The sequence below is a fragment of the Aulonocara stuartgranti genome (assembly GCF_965226115.1).
Source record: "Aulonocara stuartgranti genome assembly, chromosome: 7".
Lineage (NCBI taxonomy): Eukaryota > Metazoa > Chordata > Actinopteri > Cichliformes > Cichlidae > Aulonocara > Aulonocara stuartgranti.
In genome coordinates this window covers 50,839,406-50,857,937 of record NC_138945.1, presented here as the reverse complement: position 1 = coordinate 50,857,937, position 18,532 = coordinate 50,839,406, and the positions used below count along the sequence as shown (strand labels likewise).

At 40.6% G+C, this 18,532-nt stretch overlaps 1 protein-coding gene across 3 annotated transcripts in view; it reads left to right on the top strand.

Moving 5' to 3' along the window:
- The window catches only part of kcnq1.2 (potassium voltage-gated channel, KQT-like subfamily, member 1.2), a 178,658-nt gene that overhangs the window by 99,590 nt on the left and 60,536 nt on the right, over nt 1–18,532 (top strand). For all 3 annotated transcript variants that reach the window (XM_082542484.1, XM_082542485.1, XM_082542483.1), the window contains 4 exons: nt 11,114–11,189; nt 12,013–12,107; nt 13,565–13,605; nt 16,223–16,284. In XM_082542484.1, coding sequence (XP_082398610.1) covers nt 11,114–11,189; nt 12,013–12,107; nt 13,565–13,605; nt 16,223–16,284 — 274 coding nt within the window. The remainder of the gene's footprint in view (nt 1–11,113; nt 11,190–12,012; nt 12,108–13,564; nt 13,606–16,222; nt 16,285–18,532) is intronic.

Below are 18,532 nucleotides of genomic sequence, written 5' to 3'. Positions count from 1 at the left end.
ATTAAACAGCGGTCTTTAATGTTACCCCTTCCACCCCTCCACTGTAGCCCCAGCCACACATGAATGAAAGAATAATTCCCTTTTGAAAGCAAGCTCTGTTTTATAATCTATAACCAATGGAAGGCTCTTGGCTAAGAAGGTCCTCAGGTCACACTCCATCTCTTCCTTTCTCTTTTCTCTCTTTTTTCCCATCTCTGTTTTTTCCCCGTCTTCTTCTTCTCTGTCTCCCTGCTGCTTCCATGGTCTGGGTAAGCAAGGCAGGGCTGTGACAGTCACCTCTTCATGCTCCCTCAAGAGCGAGGTAGGGCTAACTGTCCTTGAATACATTCACACACAACTTCCCATGAATGACCATGTGTTGGCATGACCAACCACTGGGCTCATGTGCTTGGATTACTGGACTGCTATGAATGAGAAACAGCCAATTTAATCCAAAAATGGTGGCTGAAGTGGGGAGGTGGGGGTGGGTTTAAGTGCTTAGGGGCCTTACTACCTGGGGTTATTTGAGAAAAAAAAAATCAAGGGTCCATGCACCCCTCACCTCACTTCTGCCCACCATCCAAAAACCTCCCCACCCAGGCAAGAGGACCCCCCTGACTGGCAACAGTAAATAGATTCTTTCTATGACATCCTTAATCCTCCTAAATAGCAACAAATCCTATTAGGCCATGAATTATAAATCCTCTTCTTCCACTAAACTCAATCACCCATCCATCTTCATGTATGTATGCACAAACATTACCCATACATACACATTTTCTCGGGAATGTTGGTCTAAACAGGGCAGGCTGTGAATGTGATGGACGTCCACATGACATGTTAGTGTGCCTATATATTTGCTGTTTGTTAAATACTGGTACATGTAGATGTGTGCGGGGCCACTAGTGAGGCTTACTTCTCCTCCCACCTGTCATTTTGAGCTGAGTCACCCAAGCTTAAACACAGATATAAACAGCAGGCGTAGATTAGTCTCATATACACCAGAGTCAGGAACTTACCAATGCTTGTGAGAGTGTATGCTTTTATACATTATCCTAAATTACCTGATTGTGTCAGTACACTCAGTGCTTACTTTTATTTTATTGCTCTAAAAGACAAGAGCATAATGGTGAAATGCAAGCCGCATCAAGCACAGAAACAACTACATTACACTGCTAACAAAATTTCGGCTATTATTAAGCATCTGCACTGACGGCAACCTGCATTTCAACCTCTACATGCTTCTATAGTAGAATCACTTTGGCTGTAGCTGTTGTTTCTTTGGGCTGTTGTTTTTTCCTTTTAAAGCACATACCTTTTTTTCAACTTTGGTTTATTTTTTTGGCTTTGTGTCATTAGGATAGTGTGTGGAAGATTTATACTGTTAACTGATATTTATGAGACAGTGCAGTCAAGGTCATCTTACAGAGTAACAAGATAGTAATGTATGGAATAATATTTAATTACTCAAAGAATAGAATTCTTTGAGTAATTAAATAATGTACTGCATTACTTTTAAGACGAGTAACGAGTAATATGTAGCATGTTTTTTTTAAATAACCACATCACTGCATATAAACTACACATAAGGAAATTTACTCTGTAAAGTTTCTATTACACTACTGGGACCTCGTTCAGGGACGTTTTTGCACTCACAGATCCACAGTTACCAGCATCATACGTACCACCAATGTTTGGTCAAAGTTTTATCAGGTAATGAGTCCGGTGGATCCTTCACCACCAATGAAGCAGAAAGGCCAGCAGGTTGGCAGAAATCTGTTCCTGTAAACGCTTGCGTAATCTCATGGCCAGCACCAAGTTCCTGAAGATAATGCAAAAGCAGCTATTTAGACCAGAACAAGGTCTGACAGAAAATAGGGGATCATTAACTACAAAACGATGCAGTTCTCTAATTAGACTCTCTTTGAAGAATAGTTACCACCACATCCCTGTCTTTAGGCTACACCTCAGGCTGGAACCCCAAAACCCTGAATAATGCTGGTCTCATCTTTGAGGTTGCTATTCCCAGAGTCGTTCTTACTTCTGAGTTTGTTGATGACAGGAACTGGGAAAACGAGTCAACCAAGTTTTAAATGTCACATTTAACCAACTTAAATTGCATTATTAAAATGTCTGTGTACATGATTGTGTCTATATTCTTTCAGAGTAAATCTTAATTTTTTTGCGGCTTATGTACTCGAGTAAAAATCAAATCTCCCACAGGTTTAGTTCAAATTGGTTTGGCTTTTCCAACCTCGTCACCCAAATTGTTTTGATCATTTGGCATTTAGAACTACACGGACAAGAGTTCAGTGGTCATTACACGACTTGTTAAAAGTGTGCTCTTCTCCAATCTTCTCTCTGCGTGGTGAGAAAAGAGCTGCGACCGTCTCTTTTCTCTGCAAATAATGACAGGTTGTGAGATTCTGCATCATTAACGTTAAACGTGGGTGGAGCTTTTCCGAGTGTGCTGGGACGTCAGCTGCCTCTCGAGACGAGTAATTTTCCTTGGTGGGATTCTTTCACACGCTTCGGGAGAGGAGACTTTAAGGCTTTGATATTCAGAGAAATTATGTGGCAGTGAATGTGAAAGAACAAATTACTGAATTTATTTGTATTTTTTTTGCTTTATACATTACTCCATATCTATATACGGAAACATGAAAACAGTAATTTGATTGTGTGTTTGCGAGGTGACGGTGAAGACAGATTGTAAAGTATCTCTGGCGTCTCCCCCTCGTTTTTTCTGTCTCCGAGGCCACACACATCAAACAGGGCTCGCTCGTTCTGTTCTCTCTTTGTCATCAGCTCTCAATGGGTGCTGGTCTTTGATGTGGTTGGGTTGCTGCTATTGTCTCTGGCATGTCTTGATCAGTGTCTATTGATCTGGGAAGAGTGGACATGAAAACAACTGGAGCAGGCCCATGGGGAGAAGGGAACCTATTGTAGCAGAAAGCAGATTTAAGTGGTTGCATCTGACACTATTGCACGTATGGCAGATTTTCAGGTTCACGTTCTGACTGAAGAATAAGCAAAAACATGAAGCAAGTCAGAATAATGGAGGAAGTCGTAAAGTGAGTCAAACAGAGACTCAGAGTGTGGAAAATGAGTTTGCAGCTATAAAGAAAGTAACCAAGGTTAACTTAGCCTTCATACTTATTTGGTTGCCTGGTAACAGAAAGAGAAAAGAAAGAACCTGGTTGTGATGAATCAAAGGTTGGGTGACAGTGGAGAACAGGCAGAGGCAGAACTGGTTTAATAGTGGGTTCCAGTTGAACTTGGAAAGTTGGATTTCATACTTGGACAGAACGGCAGATTTTGCCCCGACCCCAAAATCAGTTTTTTACCATTACCTGTGAGCTCTACACTGTTTAAAAAAAACATCTTAAAAAAACGGTAATATTTCGGCAGCTGGGGCGCCAAACTACTACCGTAAATAAACAGAAAACAACTTCCTCATAAAAATACGTTTGATTCCAGTAATGACAATACAGTTTGTTGCGCTAATTTTACATGGGATCTTGCCTTTTCAAGTGATTTTAAACATCAAATTAGGAACATGTTAATGTGATTAAACAATGAAATTATCTATAAATAGGGGGAAAAAAACAAATCCTAAAAAAAACAGCAATATTCCGGCAGCTGGGGCGCCAAAATACTACCGTAAAATAACAGAAAATAACTTTCTCGTGAAAATACAGTTATTTTCAGTAATGAAAATAGAGTTTGTTGCGCTAATTTTACATGGGCTTCTGCCTTTTCCAAGTGCTTTTAGACAGTAAATTAGGAACAATTTAATGTGATCAAACAATGAAATTACAAGGTCAATGAATGTGGCAATATGAATCATAATACGTAAATGTACAGAAATATACAGTTAATTTAAATAATAATGGATTGCATGCCCTGGGACAGACTGACAGAGGCGAGGCTGCCATATCGCACCATCGGCCCCTCTGGCCATCACCAGTAGGTGAAGAGTCTTGACCACGGACACAATACCGAGAGTGTCCGAGCCGGGGATCGAACCGGCAACCTCCTGATCACAAGGCAAACTGCCAACTCTTGAGCCACGATCGCTCTAAATAGCAATTATAATAATACTTATGTGATGTAACACAAGCTTATAGGAATCATGTTATATACTTTTCCATAGCATTACATTTGAATTCAACAGTTCAATCTTTCAAATAACGGACAGATATTTGTGAAATCATGATACATTTGTGAATGTATTTTAACAATCTAAATGTGCATATGTACAGATTTGAAATATGAAATCACAGTCTATTTACGTAACTTTATTGATATTCTAGAAGAACAGAACAAAACTGTAAAATGCACAGTAAAATACTTTTATATTAGGATTTTTTCCTACAGTACTGCCATACAAAAAAAATATATTTAAAAAACAAGTGAATTGTGTTTTACTATATTTACAGTGATGTTATGTTATTTTACCTTTGACATGTAAAATCACAGTCTACTTATGTAAATTTAATGATATTCTAGAAAGACAGTACAAAACTGTAAAATATACAGTAAGATACTTTGACATTACTATTTTTTGGAACAGTGTAGAGTTCATCATACACAAAGCTGTCCAGTGTGCATCTGCGGTAATGTAAGTATGTGCAAAACGATTTGCAGTGAGTTTCAGTGAACAGATACTGCTAACAATGGCTACCCTGGTTTGTTTGTACTGCTCAACTCGTGTAACATCAATTCCAGCTCCAACTTCCAAGATAAATGGAAAACAGCATATGTCCTATTCCCCTTTTTTTGTATGCCATGGAAATACTCGGGAAAATTTACCCGAAACCTTAGATTGTGGTTACACGTATTAGGGATTTTTAGAAGTCATTGAAGAATTCTGTATTTTAGAGAAAACGTGGTAGCATTGCTTAAATTAGAGTTGCAATCCTCCTCGTTTTAAACACTCAGTGAATGGCATGCCATCACTTAGATCAAACATTTCTGAAAGAATGTAATCATCTTATCCTGCCAAGACATGATAAAAAAAATGCCTGGTTTTGAGGAGAACTGAAGAAGAGCACATCTCTTTGATGGACCAAAGCACCAGTTATATAAAGCTTATCTCACAGAGACAGATGCAGACACACAGAGACACACGCACACACACACACACAGGCCAGCAGACTTGCTGGGTCCTGCCTGTAGTGTAGCACATGCGTGTCTAGGGTTGCTTTCTCCTGACTGACTCCAAGGTTATTGCTGCACACCATGGAAGCACAGGATATTTGATGGTCCCCTGCCAAAGACAGAGCCGGGGTCATGGGGCATAGGAGGGTAGGTTGCCATTGACAACTCAGAGGTCTCCAAAGTGACCATTTGAAACTGGGGAAGAGAGAAAACTTATTAAGAGTGAAGGGTCAATGGGAAGCCATGGGGCTAAATCTTTCACCAGTTTTGAAGCGAGGGTCAGGGCTAGTTCATAACTGCAGCAACGATGGCTCACCTATGACTTCTACAGTGGACCTGAAGAATAGCAAGTCTGTTGAGAAGAACTAGAAACTGGGATTTAATCCTCACAATTAAAATACACACAACCAAGCACGAGTGAATCATACAGTGCAGGACAATGGAAAGAATATTGAAGTCGTCGGGGGTAAAATCTGAGCTCTGCTGGCTCAAGAGAAGTTCCCAGGATAAACTGTGTCAAATCTTCTGCACAGATACACACAAAGATGGGAAACAAGAAGAGAGAAGATGTTGTAGTAACACTTTATTATATAGCCTGCAACTGAGGGCGTAGTTACCCTGTAATTTTCAATATGTTTTACTTAAAATTAAAATATAACTATATTTACCTAGACATATTTAAAAGTTGATACGCTAGGGGGGTCTGGAGGAAGCAAAGAAATTATTCTATTGTAAGTAAATGTAAGTAGTATTGTAAGTAATTTTAAGTACTGCATAATTTTGCTGACAAACAATATTTTCTCATCTTATATCATAAATACTCTTTTGGTCATGGGCTATATTAAAGTGTTACTTTTTACATATTTATTTCTTTTATGGTGTTTGTTAATATTCATTATATTGGGGTGCATGATGGATTTTCTAATATTCAGTTGTACTGTACTTAAAATTACTTATAGTATTATATGTGTCTCATTTTCCTTAAAATACCAAGAAGTTAAGCAAGTACAGAGTAATTATGACATAAGATGGAGAAATGTTGTTTGTTTTTACCAGGTAATTATGCAGTTCTTAAACTTAGTTACAGTATAATTATTTCTTTGTTTTCTGTACATTTCAGACTTTTTACCTTCTTATTCTAGTGTGCCTGTCTTTGAGTATTGATATGTAAATATAATTACCGTATTTCCCGGACTACAAAGCGCACCTGAATATTAGCCACACAAGCTAAAATCAGGGGAAAATCCTGTTTTGTACCTACATTAGCAGCACCTGACTAAAAGCCGCAGGTGTTTCAATGTTGACTCATCATATGTAAGAGAATATGCACAAAGGGAATTGTCAGGAAAGAGATGGCTGTTTGGAGACACACCCCTTTTATTAATATTTTGAAAAACAAGTTATGGGTACATATTTGCACATGTAGTACATAACAGTAACCTACAGCACACCAGAAAAATAGATTCGGACTACCTTTTAGGCTCAGGTGCAGTGACACGGCTTTAACAAGAAGAAAAGTCAGTCATTCACCATCTTTCTCTTCTTCCTGCGCTCTAAAACCACCAAAGTCCTCTTCTCCAATGTCGGAAACGAACAGGCTCAGGATGGCTTCGTCATCCACTCTCCGCTTCTCTCCTTCGTTGTCACTTTCAAAACCAAAGAAATCCTCGTTGTCAGTGTCAGAGTCGAACACCCTCAGAAGGGCCGTGGCGGTGTCCTCCTCTCCATCATGCAGCAGTCCAGCCCTTCAAAATCCGTTGGTGATCGTGGATGTTTTCGCACTTTTCCACGCTGTCAGAATCCACCGGTGGAGTTGGGCATAACTTGCTTTTCACAAGTTTATCGCCGCTCGTCATCCACGCCTCCCGCTGAATGCGTAGCGCTACTTTGAAGTTTGTTTTTCGCGCTACTTCGTACGGCACTACGTTGCCTGGCGGACGGACATGTGACTAACATACCACTCTTGAACCCCGATCCTTCCGCCAGGCAACGTAGTGCCGTACAACAGCGGAACAAACAAAACAAATCGTCTTACGATATCACAAAAATCATGGAAAATCCATAGAAAAGCCGCACCTGACTAAAAGCCGCAGGGTTCAAAGCTTGTGCAAAAAGGAGCGGCTTATAGCTCGACAATTACGGTACATAATTGCATTTCAAATAAAATTTATTGAAATATATTATGAAGACTTGCACAAGACACCTGTACACAGTTTGACAGAAAAGGATTTTTAAGATTTAAGATTTTAATGGCAGTGTCAGCTAGTAAAGTAAAAGTAAGAGAGGAAAGGAGCAAAACCATTCCAAGGTGCCATGTTATTTCATAGTGGATGACTACTTGTCACTATTAGGGAAGCTGAAAAATTAGACGACAAATGGCTTAAAAGCTTTTAAAAAATAAATCGTCATCGGATCTGGACAGGAAAGAAGACGCGTGCTTAAAGTAACATTAGAAGTCTGTCAAGTCAATGCTGCAACACCCAGATGGACTTAAGATAAATATTACACCACGCTATAATTTAAAAAAGAAATCTGAATGTTGCAAAAGTCTCTGATTATCAATACTGAATCAAACTGTAATGAGTTGTTAAGTTTTAGGAGGTTTTGACTTAATTTATATGTTTTATTGCTGCTCTGGGTCCTGTTTTTCCACCCAGTCCTCAAAGTGCAACAGAGAAGTAAAGGCAGGCTGTCTTGTTTGGAACTTGTAACCCCGGAAGAACTCGGAGTACTGTAACACTTTGAGCTCCTGTAACACCACTGTAGTCCTGCAGGTCAGGGTTGGTGGAGCCTGCATTTTATTAAAAGGAAATCTGGCTTCTTTATCTGCATTACAACTTCCTTATTACAATTTCTTCTTTCAAATGTTACGCTAAATAATGTTACCAGCAGGTCATCATAACTAGAATACAATGGTAGACAATTGAAGATGACTTTTCGGTGCTGCCATCATTAAAAACAAGATACCAGTATTGCGTGGTGAGCGGTTAGGCAGACCACGCTTTTCTAGAGAATCATTCTACATGTTTTAGTGAGTAACCGAAACAGAAAGGGCGGGAAAGAAAAGACTACATGACAATATTACGAGATCCTGTCCGTAGGAGGTCTACATTTCCCACTTACCTCTCAAGAGCACAAGAGGAGCAAGCAGAGAAATGTGGGATTTGCATTCTTACATTTTCTGTGTGTCAAATGTTTAATGGAGTGCAGAGTGGGTTAGTGTTGGACAAAAGAAAACAAAACACCCATCCGTGTTGTTCTTTTATCACACTTACCCACTGAACATGTGTGTGCATTTGTGTCAAATGCAGGAAACGGGAGGAGGGCAAGGAAGGAGCAGGGTACAGTTGTTCAACGATCAAAACCACACGTTTTTTGTTTCCTACGTGTGTTTTCTTTCCCAATTATGCTTGCACCCTCCAGTTCACACAGAAACGAGGGGAGAAAAAAAAACACATCCTTCTCCTCTTTGACGAAGGAGAGCAAAGGGGTGGGTGCTAGACTTTTTTTTTCCTAAAATAGGGACTCATGCTCTTTATGTTTGGTATTGTTTGCATGCATTTCCTCCTATAGCTTGGGCAGGCCCTGCATGGAGGGCAGGAAGAAAGACGGCAGTTCAACAGCCTTTGATGTTCCTGTTTTATGGTCCCATGTCAACGCATTGTCTGTTAAGTCCTTTTGTTGTCCCTTTGCCTAATTAAGACCTCAGAGCGACTTGTTGACTCCACAAAGACCCCCATGTTTAGGGAGACGAGGGTGGAGGCTGTGTGATTCTGTGTGTCAAGGGTGTGTGCGCTTGTATGTGCGGGTCTGTCTGCCTTGACTGGGAAGTAGCTTGAGAGAACTCTTCAAAACAATACACAAAACCCATATATTGGCTTTGACTTAATCCACAATCTTTGCAGACGCTGGGCGTATGCACATGGCCCAAAGGCTTATCAGCACATACCAACAGATGGCTGAAAGGTCACCTTTGTCTGAGACATGTCCTACATGAAACAGAAAACCAATATTAAAATTGACACAAAAAGCAGGGATCAAATAATACCCTCCTCACCCAGACTTTGCACTCCATTACTGTTTGTTTTTGCTAAACAAATTTTGCATTGAAAAGAATAATAGGTCATGTATTGTTCATTTAATTCTGTGTGGGATTTAAGTCTGTAATTGGACAAAAGCCATATAATAGTTCTTTTCTGTTTATTTTGGGGGTGTGGGAAAAGATCAGTACAGAATACAGTATTGCAGTAATATGTATGGGGACATTGTTTAGATCCAGAGAGACCAATAAGAGATATTTTTTAAATAAATTAAACTCTTTGAACAAGGGTCTCGTCTCATGCACCACCATGCTGAAATAGCGAACAAACTTACATTAAATTGGCTTTTTCGAACGATCATCAAGCACTGGATACACTTAGCTTGACCAAGGTGCCTCCTAATTCAGGGCAAGCTAATGGCTCAGTTTCATGAGAAAAAACAGGACAATAACCTGCTTGCACCTACCAAAAAAGCCCCTATTTCTTCCCTTTCTGCAACCAATTGCAACTTGTGGTAACTACGTGTTTGCCCAGAGTCCGAGCTAGTCAGCTTAAGGTGATTTGCACAGACAGGCAACCTGTCTGCAAACAGTTGCAGTCTGACTTGGACTGACTGCAATCACTCCCAGAAAGATTGTTGAAGGTTGGCAAATAATTGTTGTCTAATTTATAAATGCAGACAAATTGCCAACATGTTGCCATCAATCTGAAATAATCTGTGGGAATGAGTACAGCTTAGGGCCAATGAGCTGGCTGTCAGCTGGTTGGTTCTGGTTGAATTTCTGTCTATAGAGACAGCAACCGATAAGTGATTTTTGACAATTTAATCACAGTTAATTGCTGTATTGTCAGAAATACTTAGCATAAAATTGCCAGCTTGACCCCATTTAACTGCAGACTGATTGCAGGCTGCCTGTCGCTGTTTATTGGAAGCATTTATGGCAGGTGCTAGTATTTAGGTATGCTTGACAATCTCATTCTCCATCAAATAATATCTGAAGCAAAGAATGTAAGTTATATATTGATACTAACATTTCTCTTGGAAGCCCCCTAAATGCCCTTGAAAATGTTAATACCTTTTTATTATTATTATACCCCATGCCTTTTTCTAATTCGCATGACAGTTTGACATGACTATTAAACTGCTGTGGTCTTAAGATTATGGAGATCGCAGCGTTGACAAAGGTTGAGACACCTTGTCCTAGGTTATTACACTTGATTTTACTTTGCAGCATGTTAATGTGCTTCCAGTATGTGTTTGCAAGATTTTCTGATTAATGAAATGCAGTAACATCTAAACCCAGTGTGCACCAATGCACAGCAGAGCACAGCACAGAGCGCCTGCTTGAAAAAACAAAAATACATGCCATATAGTCACTATGGTATGCAAGTAAAAGCTGTTGTGTGTTGTGTGCATCAAGTGGTTTTGGTTTCAGTGTTTCATAACAGCATTTTTGTGTGTGTGTCTGTGTGTTGACACAGATGTGCTTCTTTGATCTCAGAAACGTGTGTTTTGGGACTCCTCTTAAGGCAAACTGAATTGGTTTTCTTCTCTCGTTTTCGCAGTGGGTTGTGGATTTACTGTTTTGAGTGAAAAGGCAAGCACCGATACAGAGTGCGGGTTAATCTGTGTTGTTACACTTGTCTGTATCAATGCATATCTGTCAATGTACGTTTGTTTTTCCTGTTTAGACCCACATGTGTTTTGCAGTTGGGTGGCATACGCATTGTTCATCGAACCTGAAAAGCAGCAAGGGTCAATTAGCGCTGAGCACGTAGACTTTTTTGTCTCTCTCTTTTCTTTTCTTTTTTTTGTCCCTTCTTTTCAGGGCAGTTAGTCAAGAACAAACCACTTGACCTTTTACAACAAGCTAAAATGTGAAGTGTTTTTCTTTTGTGGCCTAAATTAGTCTCCTTTATTTCTGTCACAGGTTGTCCCATGCCCAGAGATCTGCGGTAAAAGTCCTCCGCAGAATGAAGTACTTTGTGGCCAGGAGGAAATTTCAGGTACGTAAAGGGAAATCCAGAGAGAAACACTGCAGAGTTAAAGAGACGAGGGAGGGGTGACAGATGAAGAGAAAGACAGATTGAGAGTGTGAGAGGGAGTAAGAGAAGTGTGTAGTAGTATGTGTGGCTACACAGGAAAGGAGGGGGGGAGGCTTAAGGGTATATATCAGCTGTGGTGCTGGTGTGTGTGCTTGTGTGTCTACACATGAATGTTTGTGTGCATGCCTGAAACTTGCACCTGCATGCCTTCTTTGTGCTCACAGTCCAGGCACTGTATCATGGGAAATCTGCTAACCTGTCTCTGGGGCTACAGTAGGAATTCACTTACTGTGCTGCGCACGCAAAAGTCGCTCGCAGTGCTCACGAAAGCGCCCACTTGTATCCACGCTGCATGTTTTTCAGAAAGTTTCTTCGATTCTTCCTGTTTCCAAGTGTTCTATAAGTTTTCGGTTCGGGCCTGTGTGGTGTCAGCTGCAGAGGGCTATACACTGTGCAGTAAAGAGTTCACTGAGTTCTTTCTGATGCTCCTTGTGTCAACGTCACACTACACAAAGCTATGAAAGGGCTTTAACACGATTGCTTTCTACTTGACCATGCACTTGTCAGGACACACACACACACACGCGCGCGCGCGTGCACACACACACACACACACACACACACACACACAAACACGTGCACACACACACTGGGTTAACAATGAACCCCTTGGGGATGTTTTGGGGACCAAGCAAAAGAGACTGTTGTTGACAATGGCCTTTGTGTCCCACCGTGTGTGTGTGTGTGTGTTTGTTTTTGTGTGTGTGCATGCTGGAATCAACAGCAAGCTCGGAAGCCCTATGATGTGCGAGACGTGATCGAACAGTATTCCCAGGGTCACCTCAACATGATGGTCCGCATCAAGGAGCTGCAGAGAAGGTGGGGCCTTTGTTTTATGCTGTTTGTTGTTCTTTCCATAAGCTTTATTAAGCATAAAGCCATTAAGATGTCTCTATGTATCCAATGCCTCAATCACTGATATGCCTTTACTTGTAAAACCATATTGTTCCTTGTTATTTGTCTGTTAACAAAGAAACACAGTCCCAGATCTGTCAATTTCTCCAGAATTGGGCAAAAAAAAACATGTAGATTTTCTGCACCAAAAGCTTCAAACTTCAGATTCACACCCTTGTTACACTGAAGAAGTTTACATTTCTGGTAGAATCATTACATTTGTCTCATTTTCTGTGAGTAAAATGCAATGTTCTTAATCTGATGGGTGTTTCTATGTAGCTGTGTTGCTGCCCTATTGGCCAGGTCTCACTTAAAATCATTAATCTTTATGGGAGTCCTCATTGGGCCATTTTTCATTTGGTAAATTCTGGCTATATTTACATTTTCATGCTCTGCATCAATTCTTAAAGACTCAGTTTTAGGGGGTCATAAAACACTGGGGTTGTGCAGCCAAAACAGTGTGCTCATTGCAACTGCTAGCACTTTCTATAACATTTATAGACATTTATCCTATTCTCTGCAGTCTTCATCGGACAGACAGGAGCCTCACTGGTCCCATATTTGTTCTGCCTTGTTATACTTTATAACAAGAGCAGAGTCATTATTTTGAGTTCCAGCGAAATACAGTTCTCGTGAAAGTTAAACCTTTTGTCCTCTCCGTGCGATTTTCTCTGCTTCACTTAAGAAGATGTTCTTTCTTTGACACACACACACACACGGCTCTCAGCCGTTATAGGTCAGTGAGAGGTGATGTATTGTGTCTGCTTCATGCGAGTGCATCGCCTGGAACTCGTAACGCCTCCTGCAGTAATTCACGGACCCGTGGCAATGCACTGTTACGTTTTTAAGTCATTATAAAGCAACACTAAATCATGAAAGTGCTGTTAGGCTGACAGTTTTTTTTTTATTACCCCATAAAATCTAAAAGAAAAAAAAGACACTATTAGACACTATCCCAAACACACCAAAATACTGCAAAGACCACTAGTCTGCCAACATAAACAAATAATAAACACATAAAGACGTGTGATTAAGGTGAGGAAAAGATGCAAATGGCTTACACTGAACACTGTATTCAAATGCTTTCCTTCTGCCTCAGTGAATTCGTAAATGCCAGTCGACATAAGAAGTGAAACTGTGAGTTTCAGTGTTTATTTTCAAAGCTTCACATCTCAATAAGAGGACAGCATCCATTTGTCCAACCCCTTTAAGGCTTGCATGTGTGCGCTCTCTGAAAGCAGTGATGTATAAATACAGTTGAAGCGGATGACATTTGTTTAATTTTATTGGCACTATAAAGTGTTTATCCAGCCGAACCTCTTCTGTGTCTGCTTTGTGTTTTTGCCTTTCGCTGTCTAATTCCTTCTGTCTTTCCTTGTCAGGCTGGATGGCACTCTGGGAAAGCCGGGCATGTTTCTTCCAGGTAAATACGCAACAAACGCCAGTGGTCTCCATCTGATAGACAGCCGTCACTCCTCGCTCCATCCCTGTGTTTATAACCAGCTCATCAGTTGTGCCTAGGGTTGCCAACTCCCTGAAAAATAAATAAGGGACACCTCGTGGCCAGGGCCGGGCGACCCAGTTGTCTTCACCCTTCCCAGTGTGGTGAATTTTCTAGCTCTTTTTTTGTGTGTGAAATTATTTTTTTAACCATTTGACTTGAAGTTGATTTAAGTAGATGCATATTCTATTCTTTGTGATATGAACACATGTGAAACAAATGATCATTTAGCCATTTATTTTTAGCTCAAAATGACAACATTAACACAATAAAACAGGTCTCTTTCTTAAACAGAAGCCTGTCATGCTTAACTTTTGAGAATATAAGTAAATCTTTCTTTAAAAGAACTCTGTCCTGCTTAACTTAAAATAATAGAAAACAATAGAAAGAAAAATATTCTTGTAACAGTGCACATTTAGTGCATTTAGTACAATTGGCTTCAGTTGAGGTATTATTTCAGCTTTTCTAATGCTAATCAGCTGCTCCTGTTTGTAAACCCGCTTGTTCCCATGATTACGCATCATAACTCATCATCATTATTCATCTATGTATTACTTTTATGTATTAGTCATCAATTTGTTGTAATCATCTATCCTTGCAGTTGTTTATTACACAAAATAAATTATATTATCACACTTCTGGCCACATAGCGCTGATATTCACTGCACATGCCCATATTAACGTTTTCCAGCCAGGTGTTTTCCTTTTCCCATTCTTCCCTTTCTCTGAGGGGAACAAACATTGCTGCTCTAATGCTGGGCTCACACTGTGCGATTTTTGGCCCATTTTGAGCCGATTTTTGAGTGATCGGACCGATTTTGGCCTTCATCGTGCGTCGTGTAGTATACGTGGGGTAACGAGAAGTGATTAACACCTCACGACCAGCTCCCGATCATCAATCGCTCGTGAGGGTGTCACCACAGGCGCTCACACTGCTCACGCGCAAACACGTAAACGTTGGTGTAAAAGACGGAGCAGCACGGCAGTGCAGCGTGTGATCTGGACACAAGCGATGGAGGCACAACTTGTAGAACTTTGGAAAGCTCATCCGAGCCTTTTCGATGTGGCATCACAAAATTATCACGACCACAACAACCGTGAAAATAGTTGGATTTACACTGCTGCTCAATCACAGCTGCCTGATCAATGTTTTTCATTAGCAATTTAGCAAAGTTGATGGTAGTGGTGTGTCTGTGTGAGTGAAAGACAGAGAGAGCGAGCGACAGATTTTCTGTTATAACCTTCATGTTATGGAGGCACAGTGTGAGCACTCAGGTCGCATCAGAGCATCGGGCGGTATAGTGTGAGAGTACATCGTGACATACGAACTTCTAACCCCTGCGAGTCAATCGTGCAGTTTGAGCAGGAGCTGAATAACGTGACTGAAAAAAATCGCACAGTGTTTGCCCAGCTTTAGGTGTACTGTCGTCCGAGACTTGCACCGCAGAGTCGGCGTTTGTTCCCCTGTTGGCCATGCTTCTTGTTGTGGTCATCTGTTGTCTTCCGGTATTTTCTCCGCAAGCGACCTTTCCTCGACCAATGAGATGAGCGGTAATCTGAATTGTCATACTCGAATTGTCATAAGTGTGCTGTCAGCTCATTGGTCACAAAGCAGGAGAGGGGCTGGGAATTATGTTTTCAAACAAAGTGTTAATTCCATAAACATTTATAGACTACTTTTGATTCTCACTGTATTACGGGACAAAGTGCGTCCCTTATTAGCTCAATACGGGACGTGTACTTTTGTTTCGAAATACGGGACGATTCCGTATTTTAAGGGACGGTTGGCAACCCTAGTTGTGCCAGACCAAATATGCGAGAAAGAGAGCTCCCTGATGCTTGCGTGTGTATATTTCTCAGTTTGGGTGCGGGCAAGACTGCATGTACGTCCGAATGTTTGCCAGTATGGGAGTTTAAGCACCCTGCTCGTGGCGGTATTCTGGTGAGCGCATATTAGCGCGCTTGTGTGAGTTGTTGTCAGAGGAATTACACAAACACATTTCTTTAATTAATTGTGCAATGTTAAATTAAGTGCCCCAAGCAGCAGCTCCCACAGCTTCCATGCCAGCTAAAAATAACAGCGGCGAGATGGAAACTTCACTGCGCCACTAATTGGATGGGGCGAAACAAAACAAGAATAGCTCTCTTTTCCAACAGGAAGTCGGTTAGCGTGGATGTGATGTAAGGCAGACTGAAAAAATATGAGGCAAATTAACACTGAATGGGGTCCTTAATAAGTTCTAATTACTAGAACTTCGTTAGTTTTTCTTGTAAGGATCGTACTTTTAATGGTTTGATTTAGTCGAAACACTCCTGAAACTGTTGGGTATTTGCTCACATACGTCTTTATTACAAGCTTTAACTGTGCGCACGACTGAATGAAACTTTAAGCTGTCACTGCCAAGTGTGAAGCAGTGAACAGTGGCCTATCGGGCCTTTTACTGGAAGTTATATCACCTTGGAGTAGTGGACTATCCGATTGTATTATATATTATTTTTTATATATATATTCCCTTCTTTTATCTTTTTTTCTTTTTAGGAAAAGGAGAAGATAAAGAATACCCAACTATTGGGGCTCGTCTCATCAGGCTGGAAGATAAGGTAGGCACAATCGAGCGTGTGTGTTTTGTCTGACAGTAAGAGTGGTAAACTGATTAGATTATCTATCTCGTTCATAAGCAGAACGATGTGTGAGTCTGCCAGCATGTGTCTCTGTATCAGATGAATGAGTGCACTGCAGTCGTCTTCCTTTTTTTTTTTTTAAATAGCTCTATTGTGGCTGGCTTCAGTCAGCCTGTGCCAAACATGCACCTCCTCTCTTGAACCCACCTTATCAATATCAGTGCTGTGTTTACACTGCACTTGTGTGTCTGTTCATGCTGTATTTTTAGTTGACCTTACTGGGTAGCTTTTAGGATTTTCCACACCACCCATTCTTTTTTTTTTTCCTGTAGTGCTGTGTAGATTGGCTTGTGACAGCTCTTGGATGTTTATGTTTCCATGAAGAATATAAAAAAAATTGGAAACATAAAGGAGCTGCAGAGAGGCATAAGCCAAAAGGCAACAGCTGTGTTACAAAGCTCATGTGCGACTAGGCGTGCTCTCCTTTAAACATAGTGGAATGAGCACAACATCGTGAAGCCAGCGCGATGCCAGCCATGATAGACGTTTCCCCTTTGTGAGTTATCAGCTGGATTGCGACGGCGTGCTTCTGATTAATGATGTCTTTTAAGTCGTGTTGTATGAAACGTGTGGCTGTGTGGTCACACGTTGTTTGAGCGGTTGAATACTTGGATTTGAATGTAGGTTTGTGGGTTTTTCGGGGTGTTTTTTTCTTTCCATGGGACCGGTGTACAATTGAAGACTAACCTTATACTCAAGTCGTTCTCACATGAAAACAACTCCTACACAATAGAACAATGCATTCTGCTGCCACTTATTTTCTATTCAGCTCAGCCAGCTAAGGATTTCCCGCACTTGCCTTTGGTATTTACCTTACCATCTCTGTGCACTCATCAGCACCGCCGCTCTCTAATGTTTGCAAGCGCTAGCTGTTCTCAGAGCCCCTTTTTTGCAGAGAGAAGTGTAATGATCGTGAACGAATTTGCCCTCCAAGCCTGCAGACCTCCCTCAGAGATTGAGTTACACCCCATTTGCTTCAGGCTACATGTTGTGATCGCAATCTCCTGATTAGAAACACAAACCCGTGTTGAGAAGTGCCTCACCTACCTATGACACACTTTTTCTCTCTTACCCTTCTTTTTTCTGTGGGGCTCAGCATTGACAAAAAAGGTAAAAAAGGGGGAACTGAGAAGGACATAATTGGGAAACAAATCAGTGGAAGCCTACGGATGCAGGCTACTTTTCCTCCAAAACAATGTGGAACCAATCAATGTTCCTGTAATCAGAGCTGCATTCGTATGAACTGGTATACAAAAGTAGCAAGAGAAATTCATTATTTCCCGAACTGCCAGTCCTTCATAATTACTGTTTTCTTTGAATATGCACCTGCTCCCTATCCTTTCTAGCTTGTGTGTTCAGGCACCTGTTATAAATGAAAAAGGTGGCTTCTTCTTCCTTTCTTTGAAACAGCAGGTGAATGAACCTGGTGACCTTTGATACATTCACTGTGAGGCCTGCATCACTGGTATGGTACTTTATAGATATCTTAGTTCACAGATAAACTTGATACAGTAAATACAGTATTTTGCAAAAGTCTCAAGTGTTATCACTCCTTTCTTTATATTTTATTTTTACTTAACTAACCAGACTTTCTTTTATTTATTTTGGACTTGAGCAATAGTTCTCCAGGACTTCTGAAGGACTTCTTTAGACACTGGCTGCTTTTTTCAACCATTTTTAAAGAAATGTCTTTATTTAGTTTGTTGAACCATGTAACACTGACCTATGAATCATCATCAAACATAAAAAGGCACATCTCAAGGCACGAACCAATGTAGTGTCTAAACATAAAAGACAATTATGCAAAGAAACAATTTAACTTCTGTGCTAGACACTTTGTTATTAACAGCCTGTTGGGAAAAAACATTATTTCCACTCCTGTAGTTTAATCTATAGAGATCAAAACTTTAGCAACACATTTAGCATAAAAAAGAACTTTATTACTTTCAGCCTGTGACCCTTCATCAGGATCATCAAGAACTCTGTAGAAAGAAAAATTCTAGTAGGAAAACTTGAAAACAGCCAACCATTGTGCACCAAGTATATCAGTTCACTCAGTTAGTTGAATCTATAAAAAGTGCCAAAAGCCAGTCTGATTGGCAACAACTTTATTGTTCAGCATGACTGCCAGATCACTTGAAGCATACCTGGGTAGGAAAACACACAT